This window comes from Anser anser (assembly GCF_964211835.1).
Source record: "Anser anser genome assembly, chromosome: 8".
NCBI classification, from domain to species: Eukaryota; Metazoa; Chordata; class Aves; order Anseriformes; family Anatidae; genus Anser; species Anser anser.
This window is the reverse complement of record NC_139728.1, coordinates 30,865,254-30,892,064: the sequence shown is the minus strand read 5'-3', so window position 1 is coordinate 30,892,064 and position 26,811 is coordinate 30,865,254. Positions and strand designations below refer to the sequence as shown.

The 26,811-nt window shown below is 45.5% G+C and overlaps 1 protein-coding gene across 3 annotated transcripts in view; it reads right to left on the bottom strand.

The window, feature by feature from the left end:
- MIER1 (MIER1 transcriptional regulator) overlaps positions 1 to 26,811 on the bottom strand; it is a 35,882-nt gene that overhangs the window by 8,404 nt on the left and 667 nt on the right. For all 3 annotated transcript variants that reach the window (XR_014587269.1, XM_083845738.1, XM_083845737.1), the window contains exons 2-8: positions 15,899 to 15,923; positions 14,267 to 14,412; positions 8,608 to 8,775; positions 5,967 to 6,099; positions 3,689 to 3,753; positions 3,285 to 3,357; positions 360 to 511 (exon numbers count right to left, since the gene is read on the bottom strand). Coding sequence is in view for 2 of the 3 variants with exons in the window: in XM_083845737.1 (XP_083701863.1) it covers positions 360 to 511; positions 3,285 to 3,357; positions 3,689 to 3,753; positions 5,967 to 6,099; positions 8,608 to 8,775; positions 14,267 to 14,412; positions 15,899 to 15,923 (762 nt within the window). In the remaining variant the exon portion in view is untranslated. The remainder of the gene's footprint in view (positions 1 to 359; positions 512 to 3,284; positions 3,358 to 3,688; positions 3,754 to 5,966; positions 6,100 to 8,607; positions 8,776 to 14,266; positions 14,413 to 15,898; positions 15,924 to 26,811) is intronic.

Below are 26,811 nucleotides of genomic sequence, written 5' to 3'. Positions count from 1 at the left end.
AAAGTATTTTAACATTTTCATCCATTGCATGCATTTGTAAAATCGATGTTTTTTTGTATAAAGACCCTTATACATTTAGCTTCACGCATTCATGAAGCTTAGAAAAAATCTGTAATTGAAAGAACAGAACTCATTTCTGCACGATTATTTATAAATAATGCATTGATGCATAGACCAAGGTTAAGCCGAAGTTAACAATTCGGTATTCGTTGACAGGAAAAAAAAAAACATCGTATCTTGATTTCCAAAAAGAACAATAAAGCTTTTTCAAGCCCTACTTTAATTATTGGGATTAAAATAAAATAAAGGGATAATTCATTCAGTAATATTAAACTACAAATCCTACTATTGTTATATACCTGCTCATTGTCTTTAATATGTGATCCTTCAGGAATTGCATCTAGGCCTTTCTCATCACCCGTACGCCTTGATGCTTCATTTAGGAACTCAATCACTTTATCTTCTGGTAAGAAGTCAGGATTCCACAAGAGCTGGTCATCGTTTTCATACACTGAAATAACCAGAAGAAAAAGAAAAGCGAGCTAAAACAACCATGCAGATGTTTATTCTCTCTTATAAAGCCAGCACCAAGGTCCACTGCTCCTCCATCACAGTTAATGCCCAGATGCCAAACATTCTGCAATCAAACTGACACTTTGCAAGGAAATTTCACTTGGACTTTCCTACTAAATCCTAGAAATACTTTCTAAAACAAAAACATTCAGGTGAAGAATGTTGATTTTTAATTCTACCAGATCTCTACCGTCTTTTCAGAGCTTTTGCACGAGCTTTCAGACCAGGGAAACTTTCATAAACTTACATTAATGGAAGGAACATGAACAAAGGCCATATCCTCTAAATTATCTCCTATTTTTATCTTGAATAGCCTACAAGCTTTGCAAGATTAAAACATCAGTACAGTAAAATAAAATTCAAGTTATTAAATAAAACAGAATCAGGAAAGTATCCTGACCTGCCTGTGGCCTGGTCTTCCCTGAAAGATAACTGTACAAAAACCAGCAAGAAAGTAATTTAAACACTGATTCCATTAGCTTGGTGAGCACCTCTGACTCTTGCTCAACAAGAGAAAGGAGGAGCAAGCCCCTGTGAAGGTACGGTGAGCACAGAAAAGGCCGATACAGTAGTTTGTGTGCAGCTGGAAAGGTCAGAGTGGTGGCTGGGTGCATTGCAACTTGAAAAAAAGCAATTTTTACATTAAAGTAAATAGAATACAAATAGAAAAAATACAGAATGGAAATACAAATAGAAAAAAAAATGGTAAGAAAAATAACTAAGTGTCTTGGAAAGGAAGACACATTCATTTCACAAATAACACGCACTTCGGGAATAGCCCTCAACAGTTTTCTGGGAGCTTTTTTTTCCTCCCAAAGGCTAGTTCTAATCTGATGTTTGGTTGCCCATTTAAGAAAAGGATTTTAGCTATCTTGGGATACAAACCCCATTAGAAGCAACGACTCTTTTCAGGAGACAACTGATAACTGGTTCCAAGCCACCCCTACTGATGCAAGCTAAGCGCACCGCAATGTTTACTAAGGTCCACGTCGGTAGGTCTGAAAGCAGCTTCAGCACCTTTCAGTTTTCAGAGCTACCCTTTGATTTTCAAGTCCAAGCCTTCTGAAAAACATATTGTTTAATTCTGTAGATTGTTCATAACCTGAATTTCTCTAATAGTAGCTACTTGTACTCCAGGCATAGTCCTCTGAGAGCCAGTCCACTGTAATTAGGCTTAGTGCAGCATCCACGGTTGTTTTTTCTGCACACCAGCATGTCAGAACACATTCTGAAAAGCAAGGTGGTTATTCTTAAGAGTTCCACCATTTTTGTGCTTTCATTTATGGGAGTGGATCCAAGAGGACTAGTCTTCTTAGAGAACAACAAAGAAGATGGGATATGTACATAAAAGGACTAAATACACAATCTCAGACACTTGTTTTTCAGCTCTAGATTTCATTAATATTCCACCTCGAGTCCTGTCAAAGATTTAATCTAAAACACAGCAGAAAGGAAAAGGAGGGGCAGAAGATACCAAACCCCACTGGTATATAAGACTGGAACAACCCTAGAACATCAGTGAAAATTTAACTTTCCCCTTCAACAGTTTTTGCCCATGACGTAGGCTCTGCATTCTGCAAAGAGCTGTGTGCAGGACTATGAAAAACTGTTTTATATAGGTTACAGCAGTGCATAAAACAGCTCTATCTTTTTTATTATTGGAGGCCAGAAGCCATTTAGAGCTGAGTAAATACCAGTAAGAGCAGGTGAGTGATCCATAAAGCATAATTTGCCACATCTTAGGTAAATACATAATTCAAGCTCTATTTTTAGACTGTAGCAGGAAAGCATGCAAGGAGCAACTTCACAGTAAAAAGCAGGTATTTTCTAATTTACTGTTTTCCATTTTCCGTGGAAGCTCCTGACTTCTCACACGGATTTAAATTACATGCTCTTCAACTTCCGTGGCTACCAAGCCCAGAGCTGACAAAATGTGTCAGCCTCACTGTCAGCAGCACAACCGATGCCCTTCTCAGTTTCCAGCCAGATCAGGCCACAGCGCAGCTACAGCAACCTGCAGCCTGAAGCAAGACAATTGCCACCACTTGAGTATATTCTCAGATTCTAAGAAGGCATGGGGTTTTCTGCCGGTTAGCTTAAAAACTAACTTATATGAAAACTGCAGTCTCCAACCGACCTGCAGAGTAAATGAATTCTTAGTAATGGGCTGAATGAGCAAGAAAATTTCTTCTTTTAAGCTCACAACTGGTTTTAAACCGTGTCTGCTTTTCCTTACTCAATTACACTGAGAAAGCACTGACAAACACTCTGGTTGGGAGGGGAAAAAAAACAGTAGAAGAAGAGGTATTTAAATAATGACTGAAAAGTTTTAAAATGTGAAAACAAAAGCTGCTGGTGCCATTTTGTCTCTTTTAACATGTTAATTCAATTCCAGCAACACCATTTCTTTACTATGTTTCACATAAACAAAATACATCAGGTGAAGAGATTAACATATTCTGTATGAAAACTTGTGTAAATTACCAAATTAGAACACAAAGGCTCAATAGGCCAGCAATATAATCTTTCTCTTCCAAGTCTCAAGCTCTGATGGTGAAGCACACGACGAACTACAGCTTGAGATTGTGGTTCTATTTTTCATTTGAAGGAGCTGTTATATTTTGCCACATACATGACTTAAGTCCAATATATCTTTTATTTTTCCCCACTAGAAACTTAAGTCAAGCAACAGCAATGGCGCTATGTCTCACCTTTTTCATTCTCTTTGTATTTGCAGATGCCAGCTGGAATTTCAGCTTGAAACATAGAGCCCACCATGATTTCCTGTTTAGAAATAACAGAAACAAAAAGTTAAGCAACCAGCAACCACAGCCTTGCAGGTTTTTTTAGTGAAAGGAAATATGACCGTATCATTCTTTCTCTCTTAAAACTTTCATTCTTCAAAATCAAAAACAAATTGGCAAACAGGCACTATATAGAAACCTACTTCTCACTGCCTAGGGAGGTCTTTAACAGTCATTACCATAAAAACATCAATATCTGTCAGGACAAAATGGAGAAAAACTGTGTGATCTATGGAGCTCAAAGTTACTAGGTAACAGATCAGCTCATTATTCACAGAAGACAAACTTTTTTAACAGCCCATAATAGTTACCTTTTTCCAGTCTTCTGAGGGAATATAATCTTCATCTTCTTCGGATTCCTCTTCTATTTCGCTATCTACGAGAAATTTTCCAACACTTACTTACAGAGAAGGAGCCACGCTGGAGCCATGCCCCGTCCGGACGTCTCAGCGGGCTCCTGTGCAAGGGTGAGGGGAGGACACGAGCCCGGCCACCCACCCACAGCCCCGCTCTGCCTCCCGGCCGCCTTATCTAACACCACAGAAGTGCAAATGGCAGCGTGAGTGACGGACCAGACGCTCGAGTATTGACTGCTTTAAAAACAACCCACCCAACGTTCACATTTAGAACGGCTCAAGATACATGGCTGACTCTGAAAAGTTAAGGAACAAATGAATACATCCTCCAATTTTAATGCTTCCTAATAAAACTTTGCTTTCCCTCAGCCAGCTGCGAAGCAGTTGAGATGATCCACCTCCGAACTGACTACTAACAGCTACTTTCTGAAAGTGTTTTTGTGTGGACATTCAGCATCCACACGTGGATTTCAACACCATTCTCCACAAGCTCCTAGCTCTGCTCTTCTTTCTCCCTCCCTTACAGCAGCAGTCACTGAATTTGAGGTAAACTACAGCACAACATGTGAGAGAGCCACAGGTGGGCTCTTCTCAGTCTTACTGGGGTGTAACAGGCTTGGACGTACTGCTCAGAGCTGCACAGCGGTGCTTTGAATAATGGATCATGATAGGGGGTAGCTGCCTTTCACAGCAGAGTGAAAGCAACCACGATACCTGGTTCGTGTGTATGGCAAAAGACAGCATCAGCACTAAAATGATTTGTGCAGTAAATTACAATTTACATACAGCTGAACACTATAAAAATCCAAAGCTAGTGCAATACACTTGCATTATCCTAAGAAGAGATTTCATTTAAGATACTTGCCACCTTCTGCATAGCTACATGCTGAGGTTCCTTGACATTTTTGGATTAAAATAAACTACAAATTAAAAAATTGCATTAATTACAGATAAAAAAAAATCTACTATGCTATAACTATTAAGGTATCAGAAGGAACCTTTCGCTTTAATTTGTGTTAGTTAAAACATAGTACAGTAGGAATTTAAACATTATCGACCGTGATGACTGGTATGTATATAAAAGTCAAAGGTAAAATATCTGTTGTCCAAATGGCCCTCCTGACAGCTCAGTACTAAAAGGTTCAAACCCCACTAAGTACAATTGCCACAGAAATGGGAACTGCCTAAGGGGACAGCTACATAACAGCAGCTCAACAGCCTCAAACAGATGCAAAACCAATTTTTTAACAAAACAAGAGAAAATAATCAGTCCACAATGCTGGCCATGGTATCAAATGTGGAATTCTTGAAATAAATTTTCTTCGTTGTTATCTCTCCCTTCATCACTTCAGGTTTAAAAATCTATCAGCCTTTTTCGGATTGCATTCCTTTTGTTTTATCTATTAGTGATCTTAAAGGTTTTATTTCCAGCTAATTTCAGTTTTTACTTTTTATTCATTCAGACTCTCACCTTCAAATGAGTACATAAACTAATGCCACCTGGCCTTCTCAAGATGACCACACACTGTGCAGCAGTCATCTAGTTGAAGTAGTGCGTTTTCTACTTGCAGTATTTTTTACCTGTGTCCTTAGTGTGAAGCGGCAGCTGAAGCTCTGACAGTAAGGTAATACCATACTGAACAGCCAGGTGTTGCTGAACCCCTACTGAACGCTCCACAGCAATGCTGCAACTGCAGAGCGTAGCAATGCACAGGCTGTAGATTCCACAGCAGAGTATTTGTTAGGAAGAGCATGTTCCTCATTGTGCAAGTTGGTCTCCGAAGCCATTTACTGCACCTGGACTCCACGTGCAAGGAAATTTTCCTGAAGGGCACATCCGCACAAGCCAGTTTGTGGGATCATAAACTGGACTGCTACTAGGCCAGGAGTAATGTAATGAAAGGAGTTACACTGGCTGAGAGCATGCTTTTCCAAATTGCAGAAATTCTGATTTATTTCCACATATACAACCCTTTATGAAGACAGAATATCTAGGCTTATAGAGAGTGCCTTATCTGGGGAGAAGATGTATCATTCAGCTAAAAATAGGAATTTCTGGTGTCTATTGAGTATAATGATAATCAAGAACAGGGAAATCGAGAAAGAGAGCAAACACACGTTTGCAGATGTCTAGATGCGTATTTCAGAAACGGAATACTGTGTTAACGAAGCTGTTCAAAAGCAAAGGTCAATCACGGTGAGATAACTGTTCGTAGTACTAAACTGTACATACTTGTATCAAAATATTTACACCGACGGGGGCGAATTATCTCCTGTGGATCTTGAGAAGCAACAGATGGTGCTGGGTCGTCATTAGATGACTGTGTCTCATCTTCCTGACCTGATGAATCCTTTATGGTTTCCTCCTTAAAAATAAGAAAGCAAAGAGGAGACAGGTATACCTTGTGCGTGGCAAATACTACTTAGGCAGTATTTTTTCCAAAATTGCCAACGCATCAAAACCAAACAGATATCCTTTATCTATCTGACTTCAAGTGACTGTACAGATTGTGGTCTGTTCAGACTGAGCCATAACAAATGTGTAAGCACATCGTATTATTTGCTGACCGTGATTATAAGCAAATCAGACTCAACACTCAGATGCTAACATACAAATCAGAAACACAAACACAGTTAAACATCATGTCTAGTTTTAAAATAAGTCAAGAAAATCCTTGCAGTATTCATTTAATTTCATTTAACTTTAAATTTTACTTCAGTCTTCAAAGCCCTTCCTTATGAGTTTTCAGCAGGAAGAGCAGGAGCTCTTTAATGGCTCTACTTTTCTCAATCAAACGGAAATGTTATGTTCCATAAAAATAAATGTCAATAGAGTGGTTCAACCCTACGGGAACAGTACATTGCTAAACCTGCATGCTATGTGTAAGTACATCGTTGAGTCACCGAAAGAACAAAGATAAGAATAAGTTACTTTATTAGAAGAGAACTCAGAACAACAATGGGAATTGTTACAATTAGTTAAAATGAAAAGGCTAAACAAGATATTTTTTCTGAGGCATGTTGTCTCCATCATTCACGGGCTTTATGACTACCCGTGAGCGCTCACACCTGCCGGCTGTAGCACCCAGGCATACGGCACAACACATGGTTGTGTGTACCTTTAACGGCGAGCCCGGTGTTATCACACGTGCAGCTTAAAGCAGCTTAAAAATAGAAAGCAGCTAAGTGCAGCAGAGCTAAAAAAGCTGCAGAAAGATGTGCGCTTGCAGAGAAAGCCTGAATGATTTATAAAATTATTCCACCCCCATGGATGCATTTTACTGCCTCCCTGCTAAAAGCACCGAGTGTTGCTAGAGCTCTCCTTGTAGCCCAGGGCACCCAGCGGAACGGAGCGGGTTAGCTCGCTCGCTCCGTGCCCAGTCCTCCCCGCCAGCTCTGGCCCAGCCCTCCGAAGGCTGGGGTAGGGTAAGTGAGCACCCACTTTCGATCCAGCCACAGCTCCAAGCGTGCAGTTCGGTCAAACACTGGCTGTGGCCACCGCACCGGACGGCGCCTGTGGCTGCTGCCGGGCAGGAACACATCTGGTTCTGCGTTGGTCCCCTACAGGGGGACAAGGACTGCTCCTCTCGCTGCTAACACCTTAGCGGTGGCAGACACTGGGATTTTATCCATTTAAGAGAAACGGCAGGCACTATCACACTATTACATCAGCTAGTACCACAACTGGACAACCAGAGGAGGCCCTGAGAGCACAAGATGGAAGTTGTGTTGGGAAGCAGTTAAGACAAGGACGTAGAACGAGGTGGGGCTTCAGGAATGCTACTGGGCACAACAAAATTAAACACTTCTGTGTCTTTAATTTTGCATATTTCATGGTACGTAAATTCCTCTGCCTCTCCAGTTTCTTGAAGCTTTCCTAACGCAATATAACTACATATCTTTCTTCTTTCTGAACCATTCAACCCACAAAAAAAAAGATCTTTTACAGCATATAACAAGGCAGTGTGCAAATCCTAAAGAACTTCATTTTCGGAATCAAGTATGTCATTTCTCATCTTTCTGTCTCATCCCAGACGTTCTAAATGGGTAAGATATCAAAGAAGAAAATGTATCCTGTTTAAACCCAGATTAGGTAATTCAACTTCCATTAATGCCTGTGATTTTTTTGTCACTGACAGTACAAAGGTTTTCATATTTTAATGGAATTCAGGAAGCAACTCTGAATGCCACCAGTAATGGAGAAGTTACAGCTGTGCCCATGACAGGACAGGATTATTAAAAGTACATACAAAATACACAAGTAGAAAAGACCCTTCTAAAAACAGATAAGTTATTTTAAGAGCACACAGGACAGGACTTTAAAGATGCTAAATTCAAAACTATACATTCTGCAAAGATAATTGAGGCATTAGATTTAATTAACAACCTAAAACAAGCAGGGCGATTACTGCCAGGCTGACAAAATACAATTCAGATGCTGAAGTCAGAAAACTTGCAGTAACCTTCAATGCTCACAGAGGCATCTTTTAATTCAACTCCATACTGCTCAGTTTCAGTAGATCAGCTTTTCATCTTGAAACAAGTACTCAGCCATATCTACGAAGGTACCTCCAGGCACTGAACACTTCAGTTAAGCCAGCCAGTATTTCTGAAGGACAATTACAATTCCTTCTTACATAATGCTAAATGTATACACATACTCTCATTTGCCTCAGCAACAGTTTGGAATGATACAGATGGAATTAAGAGCAATTAAGAGAAATACTGATGGGTAATTAAGAAGAAACATCAGAGTTCAGTACACAAAGCATCTGAAATCAACTATCTTATGAATGATTTCTGCTGGGATCTGGGACTTTGAATGGTTGTCTACAGAATGGCTGTATGAAAATCAAATTAGTGTAAACACTTACTTTGTTTTCACCACTACAGCCACTGTTGTCATCATTATCAACATCATCATCATCTTCTCCCTCCTCCTCTTCCTCTTCATCATCTTCATCATCATCATCTTCTTGGAGTGGAATGGTACCATCATAGCCATAAAGGCTAAGTAGCTCCTGGATTGGCATATCACTTTCCTGATAAATATTCAAACAAAGTTGGAGGTTTATCAGAGGTATTTCACATCCCACATCTGCTCTACAGCCCAAAGGTGTGCGTTTTAGACGTAAGAGCAAAACCAGATAGCTGATGAGCAGGCATACTAAGAATGCCCACTCTAAAATGAATGGACAGTGAGAAGTTTTGGCTCCTAAGAAAAGCGTGTGTTTTTTTATGCAGCAGAACTTTTAATTTCCTAATCCTTTATAAATTTATAGGAGACTTCACATACCACAAACTCTCAAAGGGGCCACAAAGTTCATTAAAAGGGCACCAGAGGGCTGCATGCCCCATCCCCTCCCTGGTATTCGCCTGCTACTACTTAACGAAACCACAAGCACTGCAACGTGGCAGGTAACGTCTGGCTACGTATGTCGGAGAGATGCTTCTGATACGATCCCGTGGTGCTTTCATGCCTACGAAACAAGGCACGCATTGCACTGGATCCTAAAAGGTGGCTGGACGTCCAACCAGTCATGCAGTGGGGATGTTTGTGGGTTAGTTATGTGCTTTGGAGGTGGTGTCAGTGTAGCTGACTGAAGGCTACCGAGCTAAACCATCACCTGCAATCTCTTTCGTGCCCAGCTCCAAGATGACCTCAGAAAAGAGAGGAGCGGAGATTATTTGAAGACATTACTCTGGCAGCCAAGTATGAGGTGTGATCCACACATCACACCCTTTTAGTACATGTAGAGCAAGCACACTCATTATTGGCATGTAAAAACGATATTCCCTTTACCACCCAAAAACTACCCAAAGGATTTGTAGTATTTTGTGCCTATCTAAGGAAACAAACAAAACGTGAGTCAGCAGCAACCACTTCAAGCAGACAGCTACGTTCCTGACAGTTTTGCAGGAAATATGAAGCTAGCTGCATGGCAGGGGCTTTTTCTACTAAAAAGCAGTGATTTTTGCAGTGTTTCCAAGAATTCAGCAGAATAAGGACCTGAACTCGCAGTGCCTGGCTTGAACATGGAGTTATATCTTTGCTTGGAGAGTTGCACTACAGGGACAGTTCCACGCGGTTCTACAACCTGAACTTTCAATACAAAACAACACAAAAAATGCACCTCACCTATGCTTATTTCCCCTTCCTGTGCATAACCAACCATGAGGAGTTGGATAGGGGTAAGGGATTGCCTTAATTCAGCATCACCTAATATCCAGGCAAAGACAGCAGTGTTTACATACACATCTCCTCATTTACAAACACAAAGCTTTAATCTAGCTGCCTACAAAAGCAGATGTAGGTAGGAAGCAAACCTACAAAAATATGTGCAGATTTAAAAATCTTTCTACAGAGAATTCTGGTCTACTCTGAAGAGGTATTTCAAATGATCCAGCCAGATCTGAAGTTTGGTGACTCCTGAGCTGTTACCAATTAATTGCATTCAATTTCTTAACACAAATGATTAATTGCCAGGTCTGCAAATTAGTCACTTTAGTGCTTTTAATACCTCAGTATCTTGTATTCAGGGGCAGTATACAGAACCCTTAAAAGGATTTCTTGGAGATGAAACTCTCAGAGAGCATTTTCGAATTACCTCTCTCAGAAGATCAAATCCTTTGTTTATTATTCAGTGGTGTATGCAACTATAAATACGTACGTAGTGTAAATCCTGGCTGCCAATCAGTGTTAGTTATCTGCTGGCCATATACTTCTGCCACTGAACTCCTTCCCTAAGGGCCTTCATTGCTCAGCACACCTATATTTTCTGGAAGCACACTAACACTACCTTTCGCAAAATGGAAGTGTGTTTAGTTCTGCTGTGTAAAACAAAAAGTAACACAGGAGTTACCTGTACTCATTGTCTATGTGTTTTATTTTATTTTGCTTCAAAGCACTAAGCCTTTCACCCACCTACTGGGCTAGTCTTTGGTTAAGCTATATCCACGGTAGATGCAGGCCATGTGGACCCAAATCTCCTCACCTTCCCTGTTTGACTTCTTGGTCCCTACTTTATCGTTTTACAGAATGAATTCTCAGAAGTGGGGAAATCATGCTTTAATGACATGGACAACATGACAGTGCTGTGATCTTAATTAAAACCTTACAGTACAGCTATCAAAAAAATCATATAATCATCCAAACAAATGCTCTCCAGTACATTTTTGAAAGTAATATACTTTTACGGAGCACTCCTCATCACTATGCTATTTGTAGATACAGACTGAGAATTAGAAAGAACTTCTACTATCATTTGTAGCTATGTGTGAATTATGCAACAGGGGGATTACTCTGTGAAAAGTGGTATTGTATTTAGGACATTTTTCCTAGACAGAGCCTTGCAGTAGCCCACTGCAATTTACAAAGCTCCGAGTGCCTGTGACTCTCAAAGACAAAATGCTCTTGGTACCAGGATCATCATCTCTGTATCGGTTAAATATTGCAGAAACAGAGGTTAAAAAAAAAGTAACCTGGATAATCAATGGCACAGAAATTTCTCAGGTGGAAGACGTTTAATAACAAGAACTGGATGATAAACCATGCATCTGGAGGAGAGGTAAGTGAGGGGGAGTGATATACCAGAGAACTATTTCATAAGGAGCACAGAGAAGGTCAATATAAATGACTGCACTCTCCTAATTGAAGAGCTCGGGGCAGCCTCTGCAATGAACACAAAACACATCTGAAGAACACAAACACTTCTCACGCTAAATGAACTGTGTGGCACTGCCACATGCCTTGTGGACACAAAGTTTACAGAGGTTAAAAATCAAATGAACAAATCCACAGAAGGGGAAAAATAACGCTGAGAGGCATTACAAGAGACAACATCTGGTTCGTATGTGCCTGAACTGCACCCTGCTAGAGGCTGGAGGAGTATCTGGGAGAACCACTGCGTACTTCCATGCATGGATCTCTCATTTACCGAGAAAAGGAAGCTGTCGCACAACCCTAAGAAAACCCAAGAGCCCTCTCTGAAAAGGGGGACCTCGGGGGGAGAACCCAAGTGATTATGTACAACAAATGGAAAAAGGAGGGGGGTCAAAGGCTTACGAATCCCTAAGCAGTGCAGGGAGGGCGCCTCACACAGCACCCAGCAGTGCTCTGCCCACAAACAGGGCAGCACAAAGGCCAAGAGCTGGGCTCCAGGTTCCTGAAATCCTCCATTTGAGGCTCCCTCCTGCTGCTACTTTGTACCGTCAGCTTAGCTAAGAGTGAGAGGAAATTGAGTTTCTGCAGCTTGCTGGGCCTGGTCACTTACTGCTTCCAAGGCAGAGCGTAAAGACAGCTTCCTCCTACCAACGCGATGCAGCCAAGTTTCCTGCACCTTGAAGAACTGCAGCACCAGTGTGCCCAGAACACCAGAGCTGTGCCTCACGCCAGGAGCGCCTTCCTGAGCGCTGTCCCTCAGGCTGCTGAAGGAAGAGCACTGGTCAGGCCTGGCAGGGATGTTCCTCCAAACAAAACCAGCACTGCTGAGCGCACGTCTGGGTATGACCGAGGAGTCTGCTGCATGACACTGCGGGTGGCCTTCCTCCCCGAGAAAAATTCTTACCTTTCAGGAAATATTACTAAAAACCACCAAATTCGGTACTTCTTACTCCCTTCTCGTACTGTTCTGCTCTCAGGGAACTGTGGTTTTTCCTTATCCTGGAGCAGCATAGAGGGTGACTTCTCTAAACATAGATACGGTACTGTTATTCCGACAAAAATGTACGTGCTTACTTGCACACACAAATGTAGGACACTGACCAACCTCAAGCACTACAGATTTACCAGTTTCAAACAATGAGCAGAAAAGATCCTCCTCCTGGGAGGAGGAATGCCTAATTTTTATGACACTCAGGAGTTAAATCACTAAGGTTCAAAAATTCTTTTGCAAAACCTGACTGCCATCTCGTCTCTGAAGGAGCTGTGCTAGTAAATCAGGCACACTTACAGCCTGGGGGAATCTGAAGTAATAGGGGTAAATGTCTGGGGAAAGAAAAAGACAGGATAGTACTTGTCTTGACAATAGTTTTGAGATTTAGATTGTCTATCATCCATGTCTAAGAAAAGGCATGAATTAAAAAAGAGAGAGAGAGAAAGGCAGCACAAAAAGGAGAGGGAAGCAAGCCTCGATGTGTGGCTGCTATCCCCCAGCCAGAAATAACCATGGGTCCCCAGCAAGACCCTGCTGGGGGGAAGCATCTGAAAGGCAGCGCAAGCTCTACCTACAGCACGCACAGAAATGGACCAAGTTTCTGGGCCAGCCCCTAAGAGCATCCTCCCGAGTCCCGCGGGGAGCAATGCCAGCCTCAGTTACAACATCCCATGCTGTCCTGACCAGGGAAGAGCTGACACGGGCAGAAATGTGAACGTGCGGCCCCGCCAACCAAGAGGGAACACACCGACTGCTGAACTACGCTCGTAAACAAAGCACTGCAATGTGGTGATAGAACTATACAGCCAGATGTTGACTCCTCACAAATTATGAAGAAAAAAAAACGTTTTTTCAACTTAAAAAAAATGACATGTGGGGCTTCATTTCTCACTTCATCTCAATGAAGCGTATTTGGAGTCACATACAATTTATTTATCTTTATGTTTACCATTTAATATCAAACTTGAAATTACCAGAAAGAAATTATCACTTACATCCAAAATGTAGGTTAAAGGTACTCAGTCAATTTAATGCCGTACTGGCACAACCACTTGTGCTAAACAGGATTTGTACATTAAATATGCATTTAAAAATCATTAATGACCTGCTCCGGCAGCCTTTTCAGCCAGCGAGGTCCCAGACAGTATCTACATTACTTTGCATTTACAATGAACCTAGTTTGTAGTTTAAGGATCCTATTCCTGGCTGAGAAGTAATTTAAAGCAGTACATAAGTGACAGCATAACCTCAAAATGCAAAATAAATCTAATATGCAATTATTTCAGAAGATATACATTTTAAGATGTATTTATCACTATCATCAATACATGGGAGTTCTAATCCAGGCTCTGCTGACAACTTTTTGCTTTGAGCAAACCAGTTAATCTACATCTCTGTTTCCTCTACCTTAAAAAATGAAGAGACTCCTACCTTCTCCACTGAAGTATTACATGAATGGTTCTATAAAAATGTGAACGGAATGCAACATTATTGGATTTTTTAAAATCAAAATCTATATGCACTAAACAAGTGCAATAGTTTTAGGAAACAGTAACACTGGAACATACGAGTTTAGTCAGAGCACGCTTTAACTTAGAGTAGCTCTAAAATGTAAATCACATACCCGTGTATATATATGCAACAAGATACTAAACGAGTACAGCATCATACATTATTAAATACTTATGTACCAATTTCCTTTTCCCAGCTTTTGAGAAGTGCAAATTTAGCTCAGCCCCTTTCCCCTATCTACATTATTTTCCTATGTTTTATGAGTGGTTTGTTTTTTTAACCCCAAATATAAGGGCAAAAACCTGCATATGTTTTGCGTAAGACTGTGGGCTGTGGTTATGTTTTATAACTACTTAATACTACCTACCCTGTTAAGATCCTCTATTTCAGAACTGATGTTTGTTTCTCCTTCCATCATTTCCTCCTCTTCTAATGTCCGTTCATCATCAAAGTCATGCACCAGCATATCAGCTGATGGATCAAATTCATGGTCATCAGATGTTGCTGAACCTCCTGATAGAAAACATTTTAAAGAATTTTTTTAGTTAGAGTTTAGTTGTGTTGTGTCTTTTTTATTACTATTATTATTTTGGTGACATTTTAATACTCAAATTATATTGAGAAATTAAAATATTTTCAAAATAGCTCGATCATTTATCTTCGGGAAAGCCAATCACATTATTCAGAGGACAATGAAAGCTGTCCTCCAGGTAGTAAGAGATCAAGGGAAAAAGAACCAGGAGATAACGTTTAACCAGCCAGTTTTCGAAGTACTGTGCATCTGGACATCAGATCCCTAGTTAAATGTTTGTAAGATGTTCAGTTTTTGAAGACTTAATTCCTAAATAATCATAAATCTCTTTAAATCATGAGTTCTACTGGGAGTAGACATATTCAAAACACAAATTCAGGGCACTTGTTTCCTTGATACTTTGCAAGCTTTCTTGTTTACACCTACAAGGATAATCTAATGACTTTTTCAAAGTTTAAACCTAGAGTAAGCTTCACAATTATGCAGATTTTATTTCTGATGATCAATCATATTTTGTGACAATGAAAAATAAATGAATGGATGAACGGTTTGGCAGATGCGGCACTCTGATGTAATTCAGCAATACCTGATTTCTAATTCTAGCTCTGCTAGCGTTCTTCCACTTGTCTCCGTGAACAATTTAAATTTCATTTTCCAAAGCTCAAAGTCTGTATCAACACTATGGGTGCAAGAGGGAAGGGTTAACTGTAAGGGCTAGGATTAACTACACTTCGTAATTTGAAGCGTTATAATTGATTGTTTTTCTGAAAGAGACAACGGCAGTCCAGCCAAAGTAACTAGTGGAAAGCTTTTCCACAAGTAGGATGCCAAAAACCCTGCACGTACATAATACTGACTAAAGTGGTACCAAACTATAAAAACAGACATTTGTAATTTATACCTAGGCTGACTACTAAATACCCAGGAACTCCGGGATACTGGGATATCAGAAAATAACCGTTTTTTAAAAGCCGAAGTCATGAAAATCCTCATTTTTAGCAATCCAACGAGGAAAAAAATACTCCTTTTCTTGCTGCTTTTGTTCTTGATGCTTCCATGTACAAAACCATACAGCGATGGCGTATCTGATAACTGGGAGCACAGGGTGCCCTTCACTTTTGACTCTACTTCTAATACCAAGGGGGAGCCCGTCCCAGCGACCGAACCAGCGGTCTCTTCCACGGTGCCAGCACTAGCTCCCACTGTGCTCCTCCGAACACACCAGCGCTCCCAACACGCGTTGGTGCAGCCTTGCAAACAACAGAACAGGTTCCCCGGGGTGTTTTACCATATAGAAACTTGTGCTGGTACAGTCTGGAAGAAAGCAGTCACTACCTGAAGGAATATTGCCACCAACCTATCCATCAAACTCTACCCGTAGATTACCAGCTGGAAGAGAGCTGCAAACAGAAAATTTCAGGAGTGCCCTTTTCCCTCACAAGTTTAAGAAATGTTAAAAATACTTACCTGGACTTGAAGACTCAACAGAAGGCTAAAAAAAAAGAAAACACAAGAAATTATTTTTCCTATGTTGCATGTGTACAGACTTAATTCAATAATTCGTCTGACATAAAAGGTTACAAACGAGCAAGTCATTGCAAACATATTGACAAGTAGGGCACCACAAACACGCCGAAGCAATCCCAGTAAACGGCATTCATTTTCTGCTTTATACACCTACGTCCCTCTATTTTAGTGAGAATAATTGGAAGAACCACCTATTTTGTGATACAATAACCAAGTTCATGAACGTATGAAATAAAGCAAAACAATTCGTTTTGAAAATAGCATTACAACTCCACAACCAACTTAGTATGGCTTCAATTGGTGCTACTGCCGTACGGGGATGGAGAGGAAGCAGCAGTGCCCCAGCTGCTCACCTCCACCCCTTTCTGCGTGCCAACACAAAACTGAAAGCTGACAGTAGTGACGGGCTAGTTCTTAACGGATCCGTCCCCGTTCTGGCCCTGCGTGCTAAATCCCCTTTTCCACAGCCCAGGTTATGCCAGATTACACCGACACTGGAAGCACAATTTGATTTAAAACAAAGTATTCTTCAGATGTTAAAAGGTGTAAAATAAATTATTCTCCATACTCGAAGCTGCATGTTACACAACACAAAAATCCCGTATTTAAAGGCAGGCACACTTTTAGAAGGCAATCAGACACAGGGCGCAGTAACGACTCTTCACAGAACAAAAGGGAAAAGCCATTTAATCTCTGACACAATTGTGAGCGAAAAAAAATAAAATCATTCTGCAAGCCACTTTCTTCCCAAGTGTAACACAAACTCACAAGAATCACAGACTGCAAAACAAGAATATTTTTTGAAACACGGAAAAAAACATCACGCTTTGACAACACTCTTCATGTACCAGACACCCATGTTTGGTAACCCTACGTTTCTCCAGAACAAAACCATCAAATTCTGCTTTCCCTTGCTCACAGCTTGGCCAACCCTTAACGGCCTGGGCTCAAATTTGCATGTCAGACATGCAAACCTCATTTGTCTGGAAAATTCAAGGAAATGGTTCCACTGCTTTCAGGAAGATACCTCGCGGAGAGGTTTTTTTCCAAAGTCAGAAAGTGACTTCTCCTTCAGAGAGCTGCAGTACCCCCTTCTCCACCGCCTTCGGTTAACTGAGATACTGCTTGGTATCGAGGATATTACTCTATTACCAGCCCAGCTCCAAGGGCTGTGTGTAAAAAGCTTTGTGAAGAATGACCCGGGGGTCTGGAGGACACCGAGGTGAACGCGGGCCACCAACGTGCCCCCGGGGCACAGGAGGCCGCCAGTGCCCCGTGCGGCGCTCAGAGAGCTCCCGGCAAGCTGGGGGGGATGATCCTGCCCCTCTCCTCGGCCCTGGTGACACATCTGGAGCAGCACGTTCACAAAGCAGCTGGGGTTGCGAGGATGCCTACGGACCGCTGGCTGAACCCCCTGCCCAAAGCAGGGTCACCTCGAGCAGGCTGCTCAGGACCTCATCCGGCCAGGGTTTGCATACCCCCACGGATGGAGGCTCCACGGCCTTCCTGGACAACCTGACCTAGTTCCTCACCATCCTTCGAGTAAAAAAAGCTTTTTCCGTTTACGTGGAATTTCCCCATTTTCAATGCGAGCACGCTGCCTCTTGTCCTGTCCCTGGGCACCACGGAGAAGAGCCTGGCCACATCCCCTCTGCCCCCCCCCCCCCCCCCAGGTCTTTGCACCCACGGGGCAGCTCCTCCAGCCTCTCAGTGCTGGCTGCTCCGGGCCCTCCGTCCCCTCGGGGGTCTCTGCTGGCCTCCCCCCGTCCCTGCCCGTGTCTCGTGTCCCCGACCAGCCCTGCTGGGTCTCCCCGGGGCTGAGCAGAGGGGCAGGGTCGCCCCCCCAGCCCGCCGGCAGCGCTCTGGGCACATCCCTCTGGATCCGAGCACTCCTACACGTACAGCAACGGAGCCTACCCCAACTTTCTGATCAGAGCGGCCACAACACCACAGCGAGACACGACGGGGTCTTATAAAAGTCCAGCCAGCCTTAAGAAACGAAGTTCGGCTTTCGGTATTTTCAGGTAGCAGGGAGAAGGCAGGACAGCTCAGGAAAGCAAACCGCCTTCCCGGCAGGCCGAAATGCTGCCAACGCCATCCCCTCCCCAGCCTCAGGAGCCCTGCTGAGCTACAGCAACGTCTCTGGAGTTCAGAGCGACCCCATGACTTCTGAACAGCTCCAAAATACGTACCCAGTGCAACCCTAGTCTATGGAAAGACAGAAAATAATAAAACACAACTCTCAAACCAGAAAGTCTGCAAAGGCCCGATCGCCTCCACAAACACCGCACTCACTGCAGGCTACCTCCCAGGACGGACACCTCCCTCAAAAGGTCCCAGCTCGTTTTTGCTAAAAACTTCCTACGTAACTTTAGGAGAACAGTCTCTAGGCCTGTCTGCCCTTCCTCTAAGCCTTGCCCACCACATCTGCTTAGTTTGTCCCAGCTTGTGGACTATCATCTCCGCATTTCACACGGTTCTTGTGCGAGCGATGCCCTGCCAACCACCTTCTGCCTTCTATTTCCAGCTAGCTGCGGTGTCACTTTACAGCTCGCCTGTTTACCGGCCAGCTGCTGCCCAAAGTAGCAGCCTGGCCCCTTCCACCACCCCGCGTGCCTCTGCCACTTGTGTCGGGCCCAGCGCTGGGGAAGCCGCGGCATGTGCCTCTCCAGCAAACCAAGCTCAAAGAGCAGTAACCTTGATTTTCCATCCTACCGCCGAGCCACACTCTCGTTTTGGGCCTTTGCAGCTGCTAGACACACAGCAAAGAATCCCCAGCCTAGGCTGGACGCCAGACTCAGGGAGGAGAGGCAGGACATGAGGAGCAACCCTTCGACGACAACGCTGGTGTTACACAGAAGGTGAAAGAGCATCCTGTGACTAAAGAGCTGCTGCGATTACCGCAATTCTTGATTACCCAGTCCTTATTTCCTTGCCTCCAAGCAATCATGACTGTGGCCAGGGCAGAACAGATGGTTTTGAGGGCATTTGCTTATGAAAATTTCCTGGCAGTAGTTAAAGATCATATGGCTACGCCAGGATCATTGTATCCCAAGTCCTAAGCTACGGTATGTCAATATAAGAGCAATTCCTGCAAAAAAAGGATACCCCGGTACTTCAGAGGCTTTTCCTTCTCTGCTGCAGCAATTCACAGAGAAGTGCAAAGTGCTTTTTTGCCTCAAGGGCATTCACGGGAACAAAGAGCTGCTACCTATAAAAAGATAATGGCATCCAAGGCCCAGTAAAGAAAAACTATAGGAGTCTTAGAATATGTGGGCTGACATGCTCAAGTTACTCTATGAGCAGCACCCCCAAAAAGGTTACAGTGAATATTTGTTGTGGGTTCAAAGGCGTGAAGAAGTATTTGTGACCTAACTCAAGGAGAACCAGGAAAAACTCAAAGGACCAAAGGAGCGCTGCTGAACGGACACAGTGCAGCAGAGCACGTCTGGTCAGGCTCCAGCTGAGCAACTTGAAGGAAACAGTAATTCTGAGATACGAAGCGTACCTCAAGGTAAAGGGAAAAAAGAGATTGAACAAAACATCAGGCCTGGGCGGCACCTGAAGAATCGGTCACTGTTTTTATTCTGTGTGTATTTTCAGGAGTCTGAGGAGAGAGGTGCAGACTGGGTGCGTGAGAGGGGGAGCGACACTCGCAGCAGCAACTGAGCCAAAACAATCTTCGGTCAAAAGCATTCTGCAGCGTACGGATATAATAAGTGGAAGTGAAGTTGGCCAGTCTTGCAGACATCTTTGGACTGGCACGTGATGAGCCTAACAGATGTGTAACAGACACAGAAAAATACCTGCTCGATGTACTGTGTTACTCTGGTAACAGGAACGCCCCGGGCTTTGGGATGTCTGTACTACTGTAATTTGTGATGAAATAAGTGGTAGAAGTAAAACCGAACTGACATCGCGATAGATTTATTTAAGGTCTCCAGGAGGCTGGTTGCATTACTCGTTTTGCACGGCTTGTTTCTGAACCCACTACTTCAGAAGCTGCAGCACAGGTACGCGCCCAGCGAGGCTCATTTCCGCAGGCTGGCAGGGCATCTTCACGTCTTATTCCAGCGCTTCATCGCTGCTCCGTCTGGATGTGACACTCCAAAAGTGAAAGCTGTGGCAGTACCTCACCGAGTCTGCTCCCAGCGTCTCTCCCACAACCTACAAATAAGCATCTGAACAGAACTGACGCTGCAGTTTCACTTCTACCTCCAAAACCACTGCTGTAATTAACACCTTTCATGCCGCCTAGTAATCGATTTATAAAGAAACATCTTAACACACACTACCTACAGACTCTACCAGACAACGGCAAATATATATTCTGTTCAAATTTACTCAGTTATGTTTAGCAGCTCTGTTAAAAAAACATTAAGATACTAAAATTAAATTTATATTGATGGGAATAAGCCTGACAAATCACCAGGTAGATGCTCAAGTCCTTTCAACTCTATTGCAGGAAACCATCGAAGCTAGTTTCTGGGTTGCAGTGGGTTGCTTTAAGAACATTTGGGGCGCTGAAAACACAACAGTAACTGGCAACTAAACCTTAAAACGTAGCAGCGTTACCTATCGTATAACACCACAAGCACTGAAGCATAAGCAGCTGGCGGAGAGTCCATGTCATCACTTCAGAAGTAGGTACCTACGTTGCTCCAACAGCGCTAAAGCCACGTTTCCTTAAGCAGACTAATTAAAAGTACGTTGCTGATCTGAACGGGGTCGTGTGTATTCTGTTCTCAGCATAACTGGTGTTCTCAAAACGCAGATATGGTTGCATGAATAACATTCAAAGGCTGCACAGAAAACTGAAGTTCTGAATGCACAATTTAGATACTAACCCGGTATCCATCCCTTCCTCTTCAAATTATTTCAGAGCATCGGCTAAAAATATCAGTAAGACCCATGCATAAGCTGCAGAAGCCTTAAGAACTGACTGTGGCAGCCATTTAATAACCTCTCCAGTAAGTTGAGCTAAATGATAGCCTGGAGAGAACAAGTAGTTAAAATGGCAAAGAACAACCTTTTCTCTAGAGAGCACGCGTCCCTTTTCACTTACGGGTATTTCAGTGAAAGGCTTTCAGTTCCCTCCTGGCCCTCTCTACCTGTGCTGCGTATCAAAATAACTCTGATGCCTGAAAACGGTTTGCCTTGTTTTTATCTCAGAAAGAAGCAATATATTGAAGAAAAATGAAGAAACCCAACTCCACTTCCGAGTTTCTAGTGACGACTTCTCACACCAGACCAGCTAGGCAATGGATATAGTTTCTTTCTGTTAGTACTTGATAAAAACCCAAAAACAAGCTCAGTCTAAATTTTTCCCTGAAGAAACTGCCCGATCAGTTTCACGGCACCCACCTGGCAAGAGCCCCGGGTTGCCTTTACGCACCCCACCTCCACCCCATATAAAGCTGCGTAAATCTCTTCACCAGGAGGCTGGAAAGGAGAAGCAGGCGATGCCCAGGATTTCACCGGGATCATTAACCTGGGCCTTCCGGACACCTGGTTTGGCTCCCTAACTCTGCGGTGGCACGCTTGAGGGGAAGCCAACTGCAGCCTTGCTTAAGCAGCCTTTGCCTGGAGACTTCTCGAATCCTGTAAATACCAGCAGAAGTTCTTCAACGAAGGTATTTCAACGGCGCCTCTAACAGGAGTAGGGGCTGTTACTTCTCTGCGAGAAGTACCGAAGAGCAGACTGCCCCATGTTTTCCATGGCTCCGAGTCAAAGCGAGAGGTAGCGCACCAGGGCAGTGGAAGAGCCTGCCACCCACGGCTCACGGCCATGCTGCCGCGGAACCACGTACTGAGCTCACACACTACCCTAACGTACTCACAGCGCGTGGATTCCTGCTCCTCTCGGAGCACAGGAGATGACTGGAACCAGAGCCACCGGGCGCAGCCCACGGCAGACAGCCCTGCTCTGCTCGAGAACCACCGCACCATGTCCTACCTCAGGACCGGGTCATCCGGAAAGCTGGAGGAGCGCAGATGCTCCGAGGCAAGCAGCAGACCGGCAGGTGGGGAAGCTGCAGCCGCTGGGGAACGACGGGACTTGTTGAGGGAGACCCACCGTAACGCTCACCAGGGCTGCGCCAGGAGAACTTCCTTCTCAGGGCGTAAGGAGCCACAACAGCTGCTCAGGCACCCACCTGTCCTACCTGAGACACACGCTTCCAGCTGGGCGTTTTCTGGCCATTTATTATTCACCTCCACTACAAGGTGCAGCCTCAACTTGTTGCACTACCCCCAAAGTTTCCTCCTCGGACCGACTGGGAGCCTGCGGAGCGATCACATCGCGCTGCGGCTGAAACCAGACGCCGCCACATGCCGAGCACCACAAGCAAGCATTCTTGCACGCCGTTTGTGACACGAATGGACGAGCAGTGAAACATTAATGCAGAGCGGGACTTCTGGCCGGGAAGAAGCTCAGAACGAAGCCGAACTCCCAACAATCCCACCATTTACCTCAGGTCCCCCACGCTGCGTTGGGAAGAACTCGAGGGCTCAGGCAGCGAACCACAGACGTCGGTGCTCCTTCATGCGTGCACAGAACTCCAGAAAGTTCTGCTGCCGTGACAGGAAAGACCTCTTTCCCAATCCTAGCCATGCAGAATACTAGAATACTAACCGCTATTGTTTTCTCCTCAATGGCTTGTAGGACGAGCGGAGGGAGTGGCAGCAGCGAGCGCACCCAAGCGCTCGGGAGCCGCCGCGCTCCCTGAGGATGGCAGGAGCGGGGCTCCCGGGCCCGCATCGCTGCGCAGCCACTCCCGCGAGGCGTGCTGCAAAAACGGCCCCAAAGCGAAACAAAAAGGCAGTCAAAGGTAACGAGAGGAAAAAAAAAAAAAGAGTGCTGCTCACCAGGACGGAGTGATGTGAATCACCGGTTTCAATCAGTCAGCGGGAAACCTCAGTTTTATCCGCGCGGGCCTTATTTTGTGTCCAGGCATCGCTCCCAAGCTGCTAGAACATTTCGGGCTGGAACCACACCTGTGGGCACGCTAACTTCACGACTGCTTCCTACGCGGGAGGCTGCCACCCGTTTATGTGTATTATTTTAAAGCAACAGTATAGTGTAATAAAAATAGAACGATTAAGAATGCGAAAAATGTTATTAGATGGCATTTCTTAAACATGACGTCCCGAACTTGCCTCGGGATGCAAACAAAATGCTTTCAGGGAGATCCACAAAGTTTAACACGCTCCAACGCTACAAAGTGGAGCATTTGGATAAAAGGGAATTTTACCAGATATTACAGATTTAAAGAAGGGTTATTAAAGCCCTTCCACGCAACGTTAATGAACTGGTTTTCTGATCAAAAGCAACTAAACTCTCAGAAATCCAAGCGCTACTCAAGCGCACTCCAAGAAGTTTAACCGTGCCCTGCTCCCCTCCGACAGGGCGCGCGCCTGCTTCTCCCCAGCCTTGGCTGACACCTCGGGACGCCGATTCAAGCTGTTAGCCCCACAAATTCACGCCGCAGAGGAAGTTGAAGTCGTTCGTTGCAGCAGGTCAGCAGGCTGAACCGCCTCCCTGCGGGGCGAGAAACGCTCGGAGCTGGCGTCAGGAACGTCAGCTGCCCGCCCAGGAGCGGCGGCAAACGGGGCCGTGATTTTCAGCACCCGCGAGCGGCCAGGAGTGCCCGAGATGAGGGCGCCGACCGAGGAGGAGCTGAGCCAACGCCACGGCCCGGCGTTTTTGGAAGGAGGAGGACATCCTCGCGCTGATCCCTGTGCCTGGTTCTACCTCCGGACCTTCCCATCGGGCGGTACCACAGGTTACCCCAGGAAGCTCCTCCGCTCTTCAGCTTGCCGGCTTCGCAAGCAACCCCCAGGAGGCGGCCTGGGAAGAGCTGAGCAGCGGCAGCGGGGGAGCAGGGCCTCCCCTCCGGCAGCGAGGAGCCCACCTCGAGCCCACCTCGGCTACTTCCAGCCTCCTGACAGCCCGAAATGCCAGCAAGCCGTGCCAACGCAACGCGGGGGCACCACGGCCCTTGCTCGCCCACACCCCGACCAAACCTGGGCACCCTCTCCCCCATGCCCCAGGCCCGGTGCTTCTTACTCTGCAGGGAGTTATTAAAAAAAAAAAAACACAACAAAATCAAACAAAAAACCCTCGGCATCTACCCCCAGTTTTGCCAGTTTGGTGTCCTGGCAAGTGCCTGGCTGGTGCGTGCCGCCACGGAGCAAAGCGAGGCGGCAGCAGGACCGCAGCACCTCTGGGAGGCACAGCAGGTCCCAGCTGCCTGATTTTTCTGCCCCCACCCCTTCAAGTGCTCTGCATCAGAAGATCTCATTCTCACATTTTATCCAAACATCATAAAGGCCGAAAAGACAAAAAAAAAAACCCACATTCTTTCAACTACTAATCAAGCTTTTAAGTCAAATTTTTCTCTTCCGAACAGACATTAAAATACTTATATTTGGAGAAAATATGCGCATCAGCCAGCGTTCGCTCCACCACGAAGACTAACTAAGCTGCTTAACGCACGATTCTGTAATATTCACAAAGCCCGAGCTGATCTTACGCGAGAGATGTTTTCCTTCTGATTACGACTTGAACAATCTTCTAACATTTCAGAGCATTAGCACTCAGACCCATCCCACGAGCCTGCTTTGACTAGAATGAAACCCCAGTTCAGGTTATTCATCCCAAATCCAAGCCCACTGTAACGTACGTTCAATCAGAACCTTTTTTTTTTCCCCCCCCTCCCTTCTGTGCTGTATTCAAACCGGTAAGTTCCTACAAAAGTGAAAGAGCATTTTTTGGTAGTTTAGTTTCACTTTCTGGACTCATTTCTGTGCTGACCGGGCTCTGAGCTCCCGCTTGGAGAACTTCCCCGTCAGATTCGCAAAGCTCCACTCTCACGTTGTTCGTCTTTTAAGGCCTACAGCTGTAGCTCTGTGGGCTTCTCCTGACTTCGGGATGAATTCCTGCACATTTCTTTGTCAGGGCCGACGCCGGGCTTTCCGCTGGGGAGGGATGGGGAAGGAGGCACGAGAGCAGCCTTACCTCCCGCCTACGCTTTCGAACCCGGCCGGGTCCCAGGCCCCTCGTGTGGCCGAGGCTGTCGGCTCGCCGCCTTCCCTCGCTCCCAGCTGAGCTCTGCCGTCGCCTCGCACACCACCACGCAGCGGCACTCTTCTGCAGCGCCTGCAGGCCGACGGCTGCTGCTGGGGGAGCCTTCCCTTCCCTTCCCTTCCCACCCCAGCCCCTACAGGCTTCAGACACCGCACCAGGAGGCGCGCTCAGCACATCGCTCGCAGCTTAAATCACTGACAGTTTATTATTTTTTTCTAAAATTCGGACTGGTTTCCAGACCTAGAACGCAGCGCGGCTGTACGACCGCTGTTTGCGGTTCAAGGGATGCGAACGAACATCAGCCGAGCCTACGGTGCCGTGCCACTGAACTTGCCCACAGGTGGCTCAGGGCTCCCGGAGCCTCCCTGCATTTCTCCTGCCCCTTAACCCGAGATAAAGAAAGCACAACAGGACAAAAAGCTGTCACAGCTTTTCTTAAAAAAGGAAAAAAAAAAGTGATGGTGAAAAAAACCACTCTCTTCCTTTCTTAGTAAAATATCGATTCCAACAAGTAGTAAAAGCTTTACGCGTTGGAACAACATCCATGAAGTGAAAAACCTGCCTGACCTCCACACCCCACCAGCTGTAGCGCTCCCTGCAGCACGGATCCCCTACAAGCCTGGGTGCTGCACGTCAGGACCAGTACGTGACGGCACAGAATAGGAAGTAATTCGGCGCCCTGACTGTGGGTCACAGAGAGCCTCAGCTCACGCCAGAGCAGAGCGAGGGTATTTCACAATAACGCTGCGTTTAATTAACAAAACTTACAAGCGGTTGGTGAAACTCGAGACAAACCCCCCGCACGCAGCGATGCTCAGGCCGGCACACGCCCCAGCCCTCGCCAACTTCACAGATGACAGGAGTCTAAAAGCCACAGTTTTTCAGCCAACAAATTATTCGGGGACAAGACCTGCGATCCTCTGCCCCTCGAGACACAGCAGAAAAACAGATGGATTCTCAACTTTTAAGAATAGATCAGTACATTTCGTACCAGTCACGGGAAGAACGCTACTTCGCAGCTTTCACTTGGGAGAGAAAAATAAAATAAATCTAAGTAAAAATTCACATCTACTCAGGAATTTCAAGGGAAGAGAGGGAAGAAACCTCATCTGTAAGATATTGTAACACCGAACCCTCCTGCCTTTCCCAAGTCCGGCTGAAAGGCACGTCCATCCCAGAGATGAGTTTTTTTACAGTGTACCCCTCGCACAAGCATTTCCAACCCATCTGCTGATGCCGTTCAAGCAGCAAACCACCTTCAGACCGGAACCTTAGGATGATTTGAAGAAAACTCGACGAACTATCCATTTGGCTGTCCTAACCTGCCTCCCAGGAAGCCGAGGAGCTGCTCTTACAGATCCTACCGGGATGGACGAACCCACACCTCGATACCCAAGCACAGATCTCCCTCCGCTCCCCCAGAAGCGGCCAGGAAGCCTTCTCCCACCTCCCCCAGCAGCCCGTCTCCCCCTTCCAGGGGGGGGTCTCCCCCCAAGGGGGCAGCAGGGGCTGCCCTCTCCTCCCTTCAGGCGAGCCCGCTTTGTCTCAGCGACCCCGGACCGGCGACCGAAGGCGACGGGCACCCGCCATACCCCCAGGCCGGGACGGGGCCGCGCCCCCCCCCCCCGCCCCGCGCCCCCAGCAGGTGGGGCCGGTCCCGGGGAGGGCACGGCCCCGCATCCCCCCCCCCCCCCCCAGGCCCCGCATCCCCCAGCCCCCCCCCCCCCCCCCCAGGCCCCGCATCCCCCAGCCCCCCCCCCCCCCC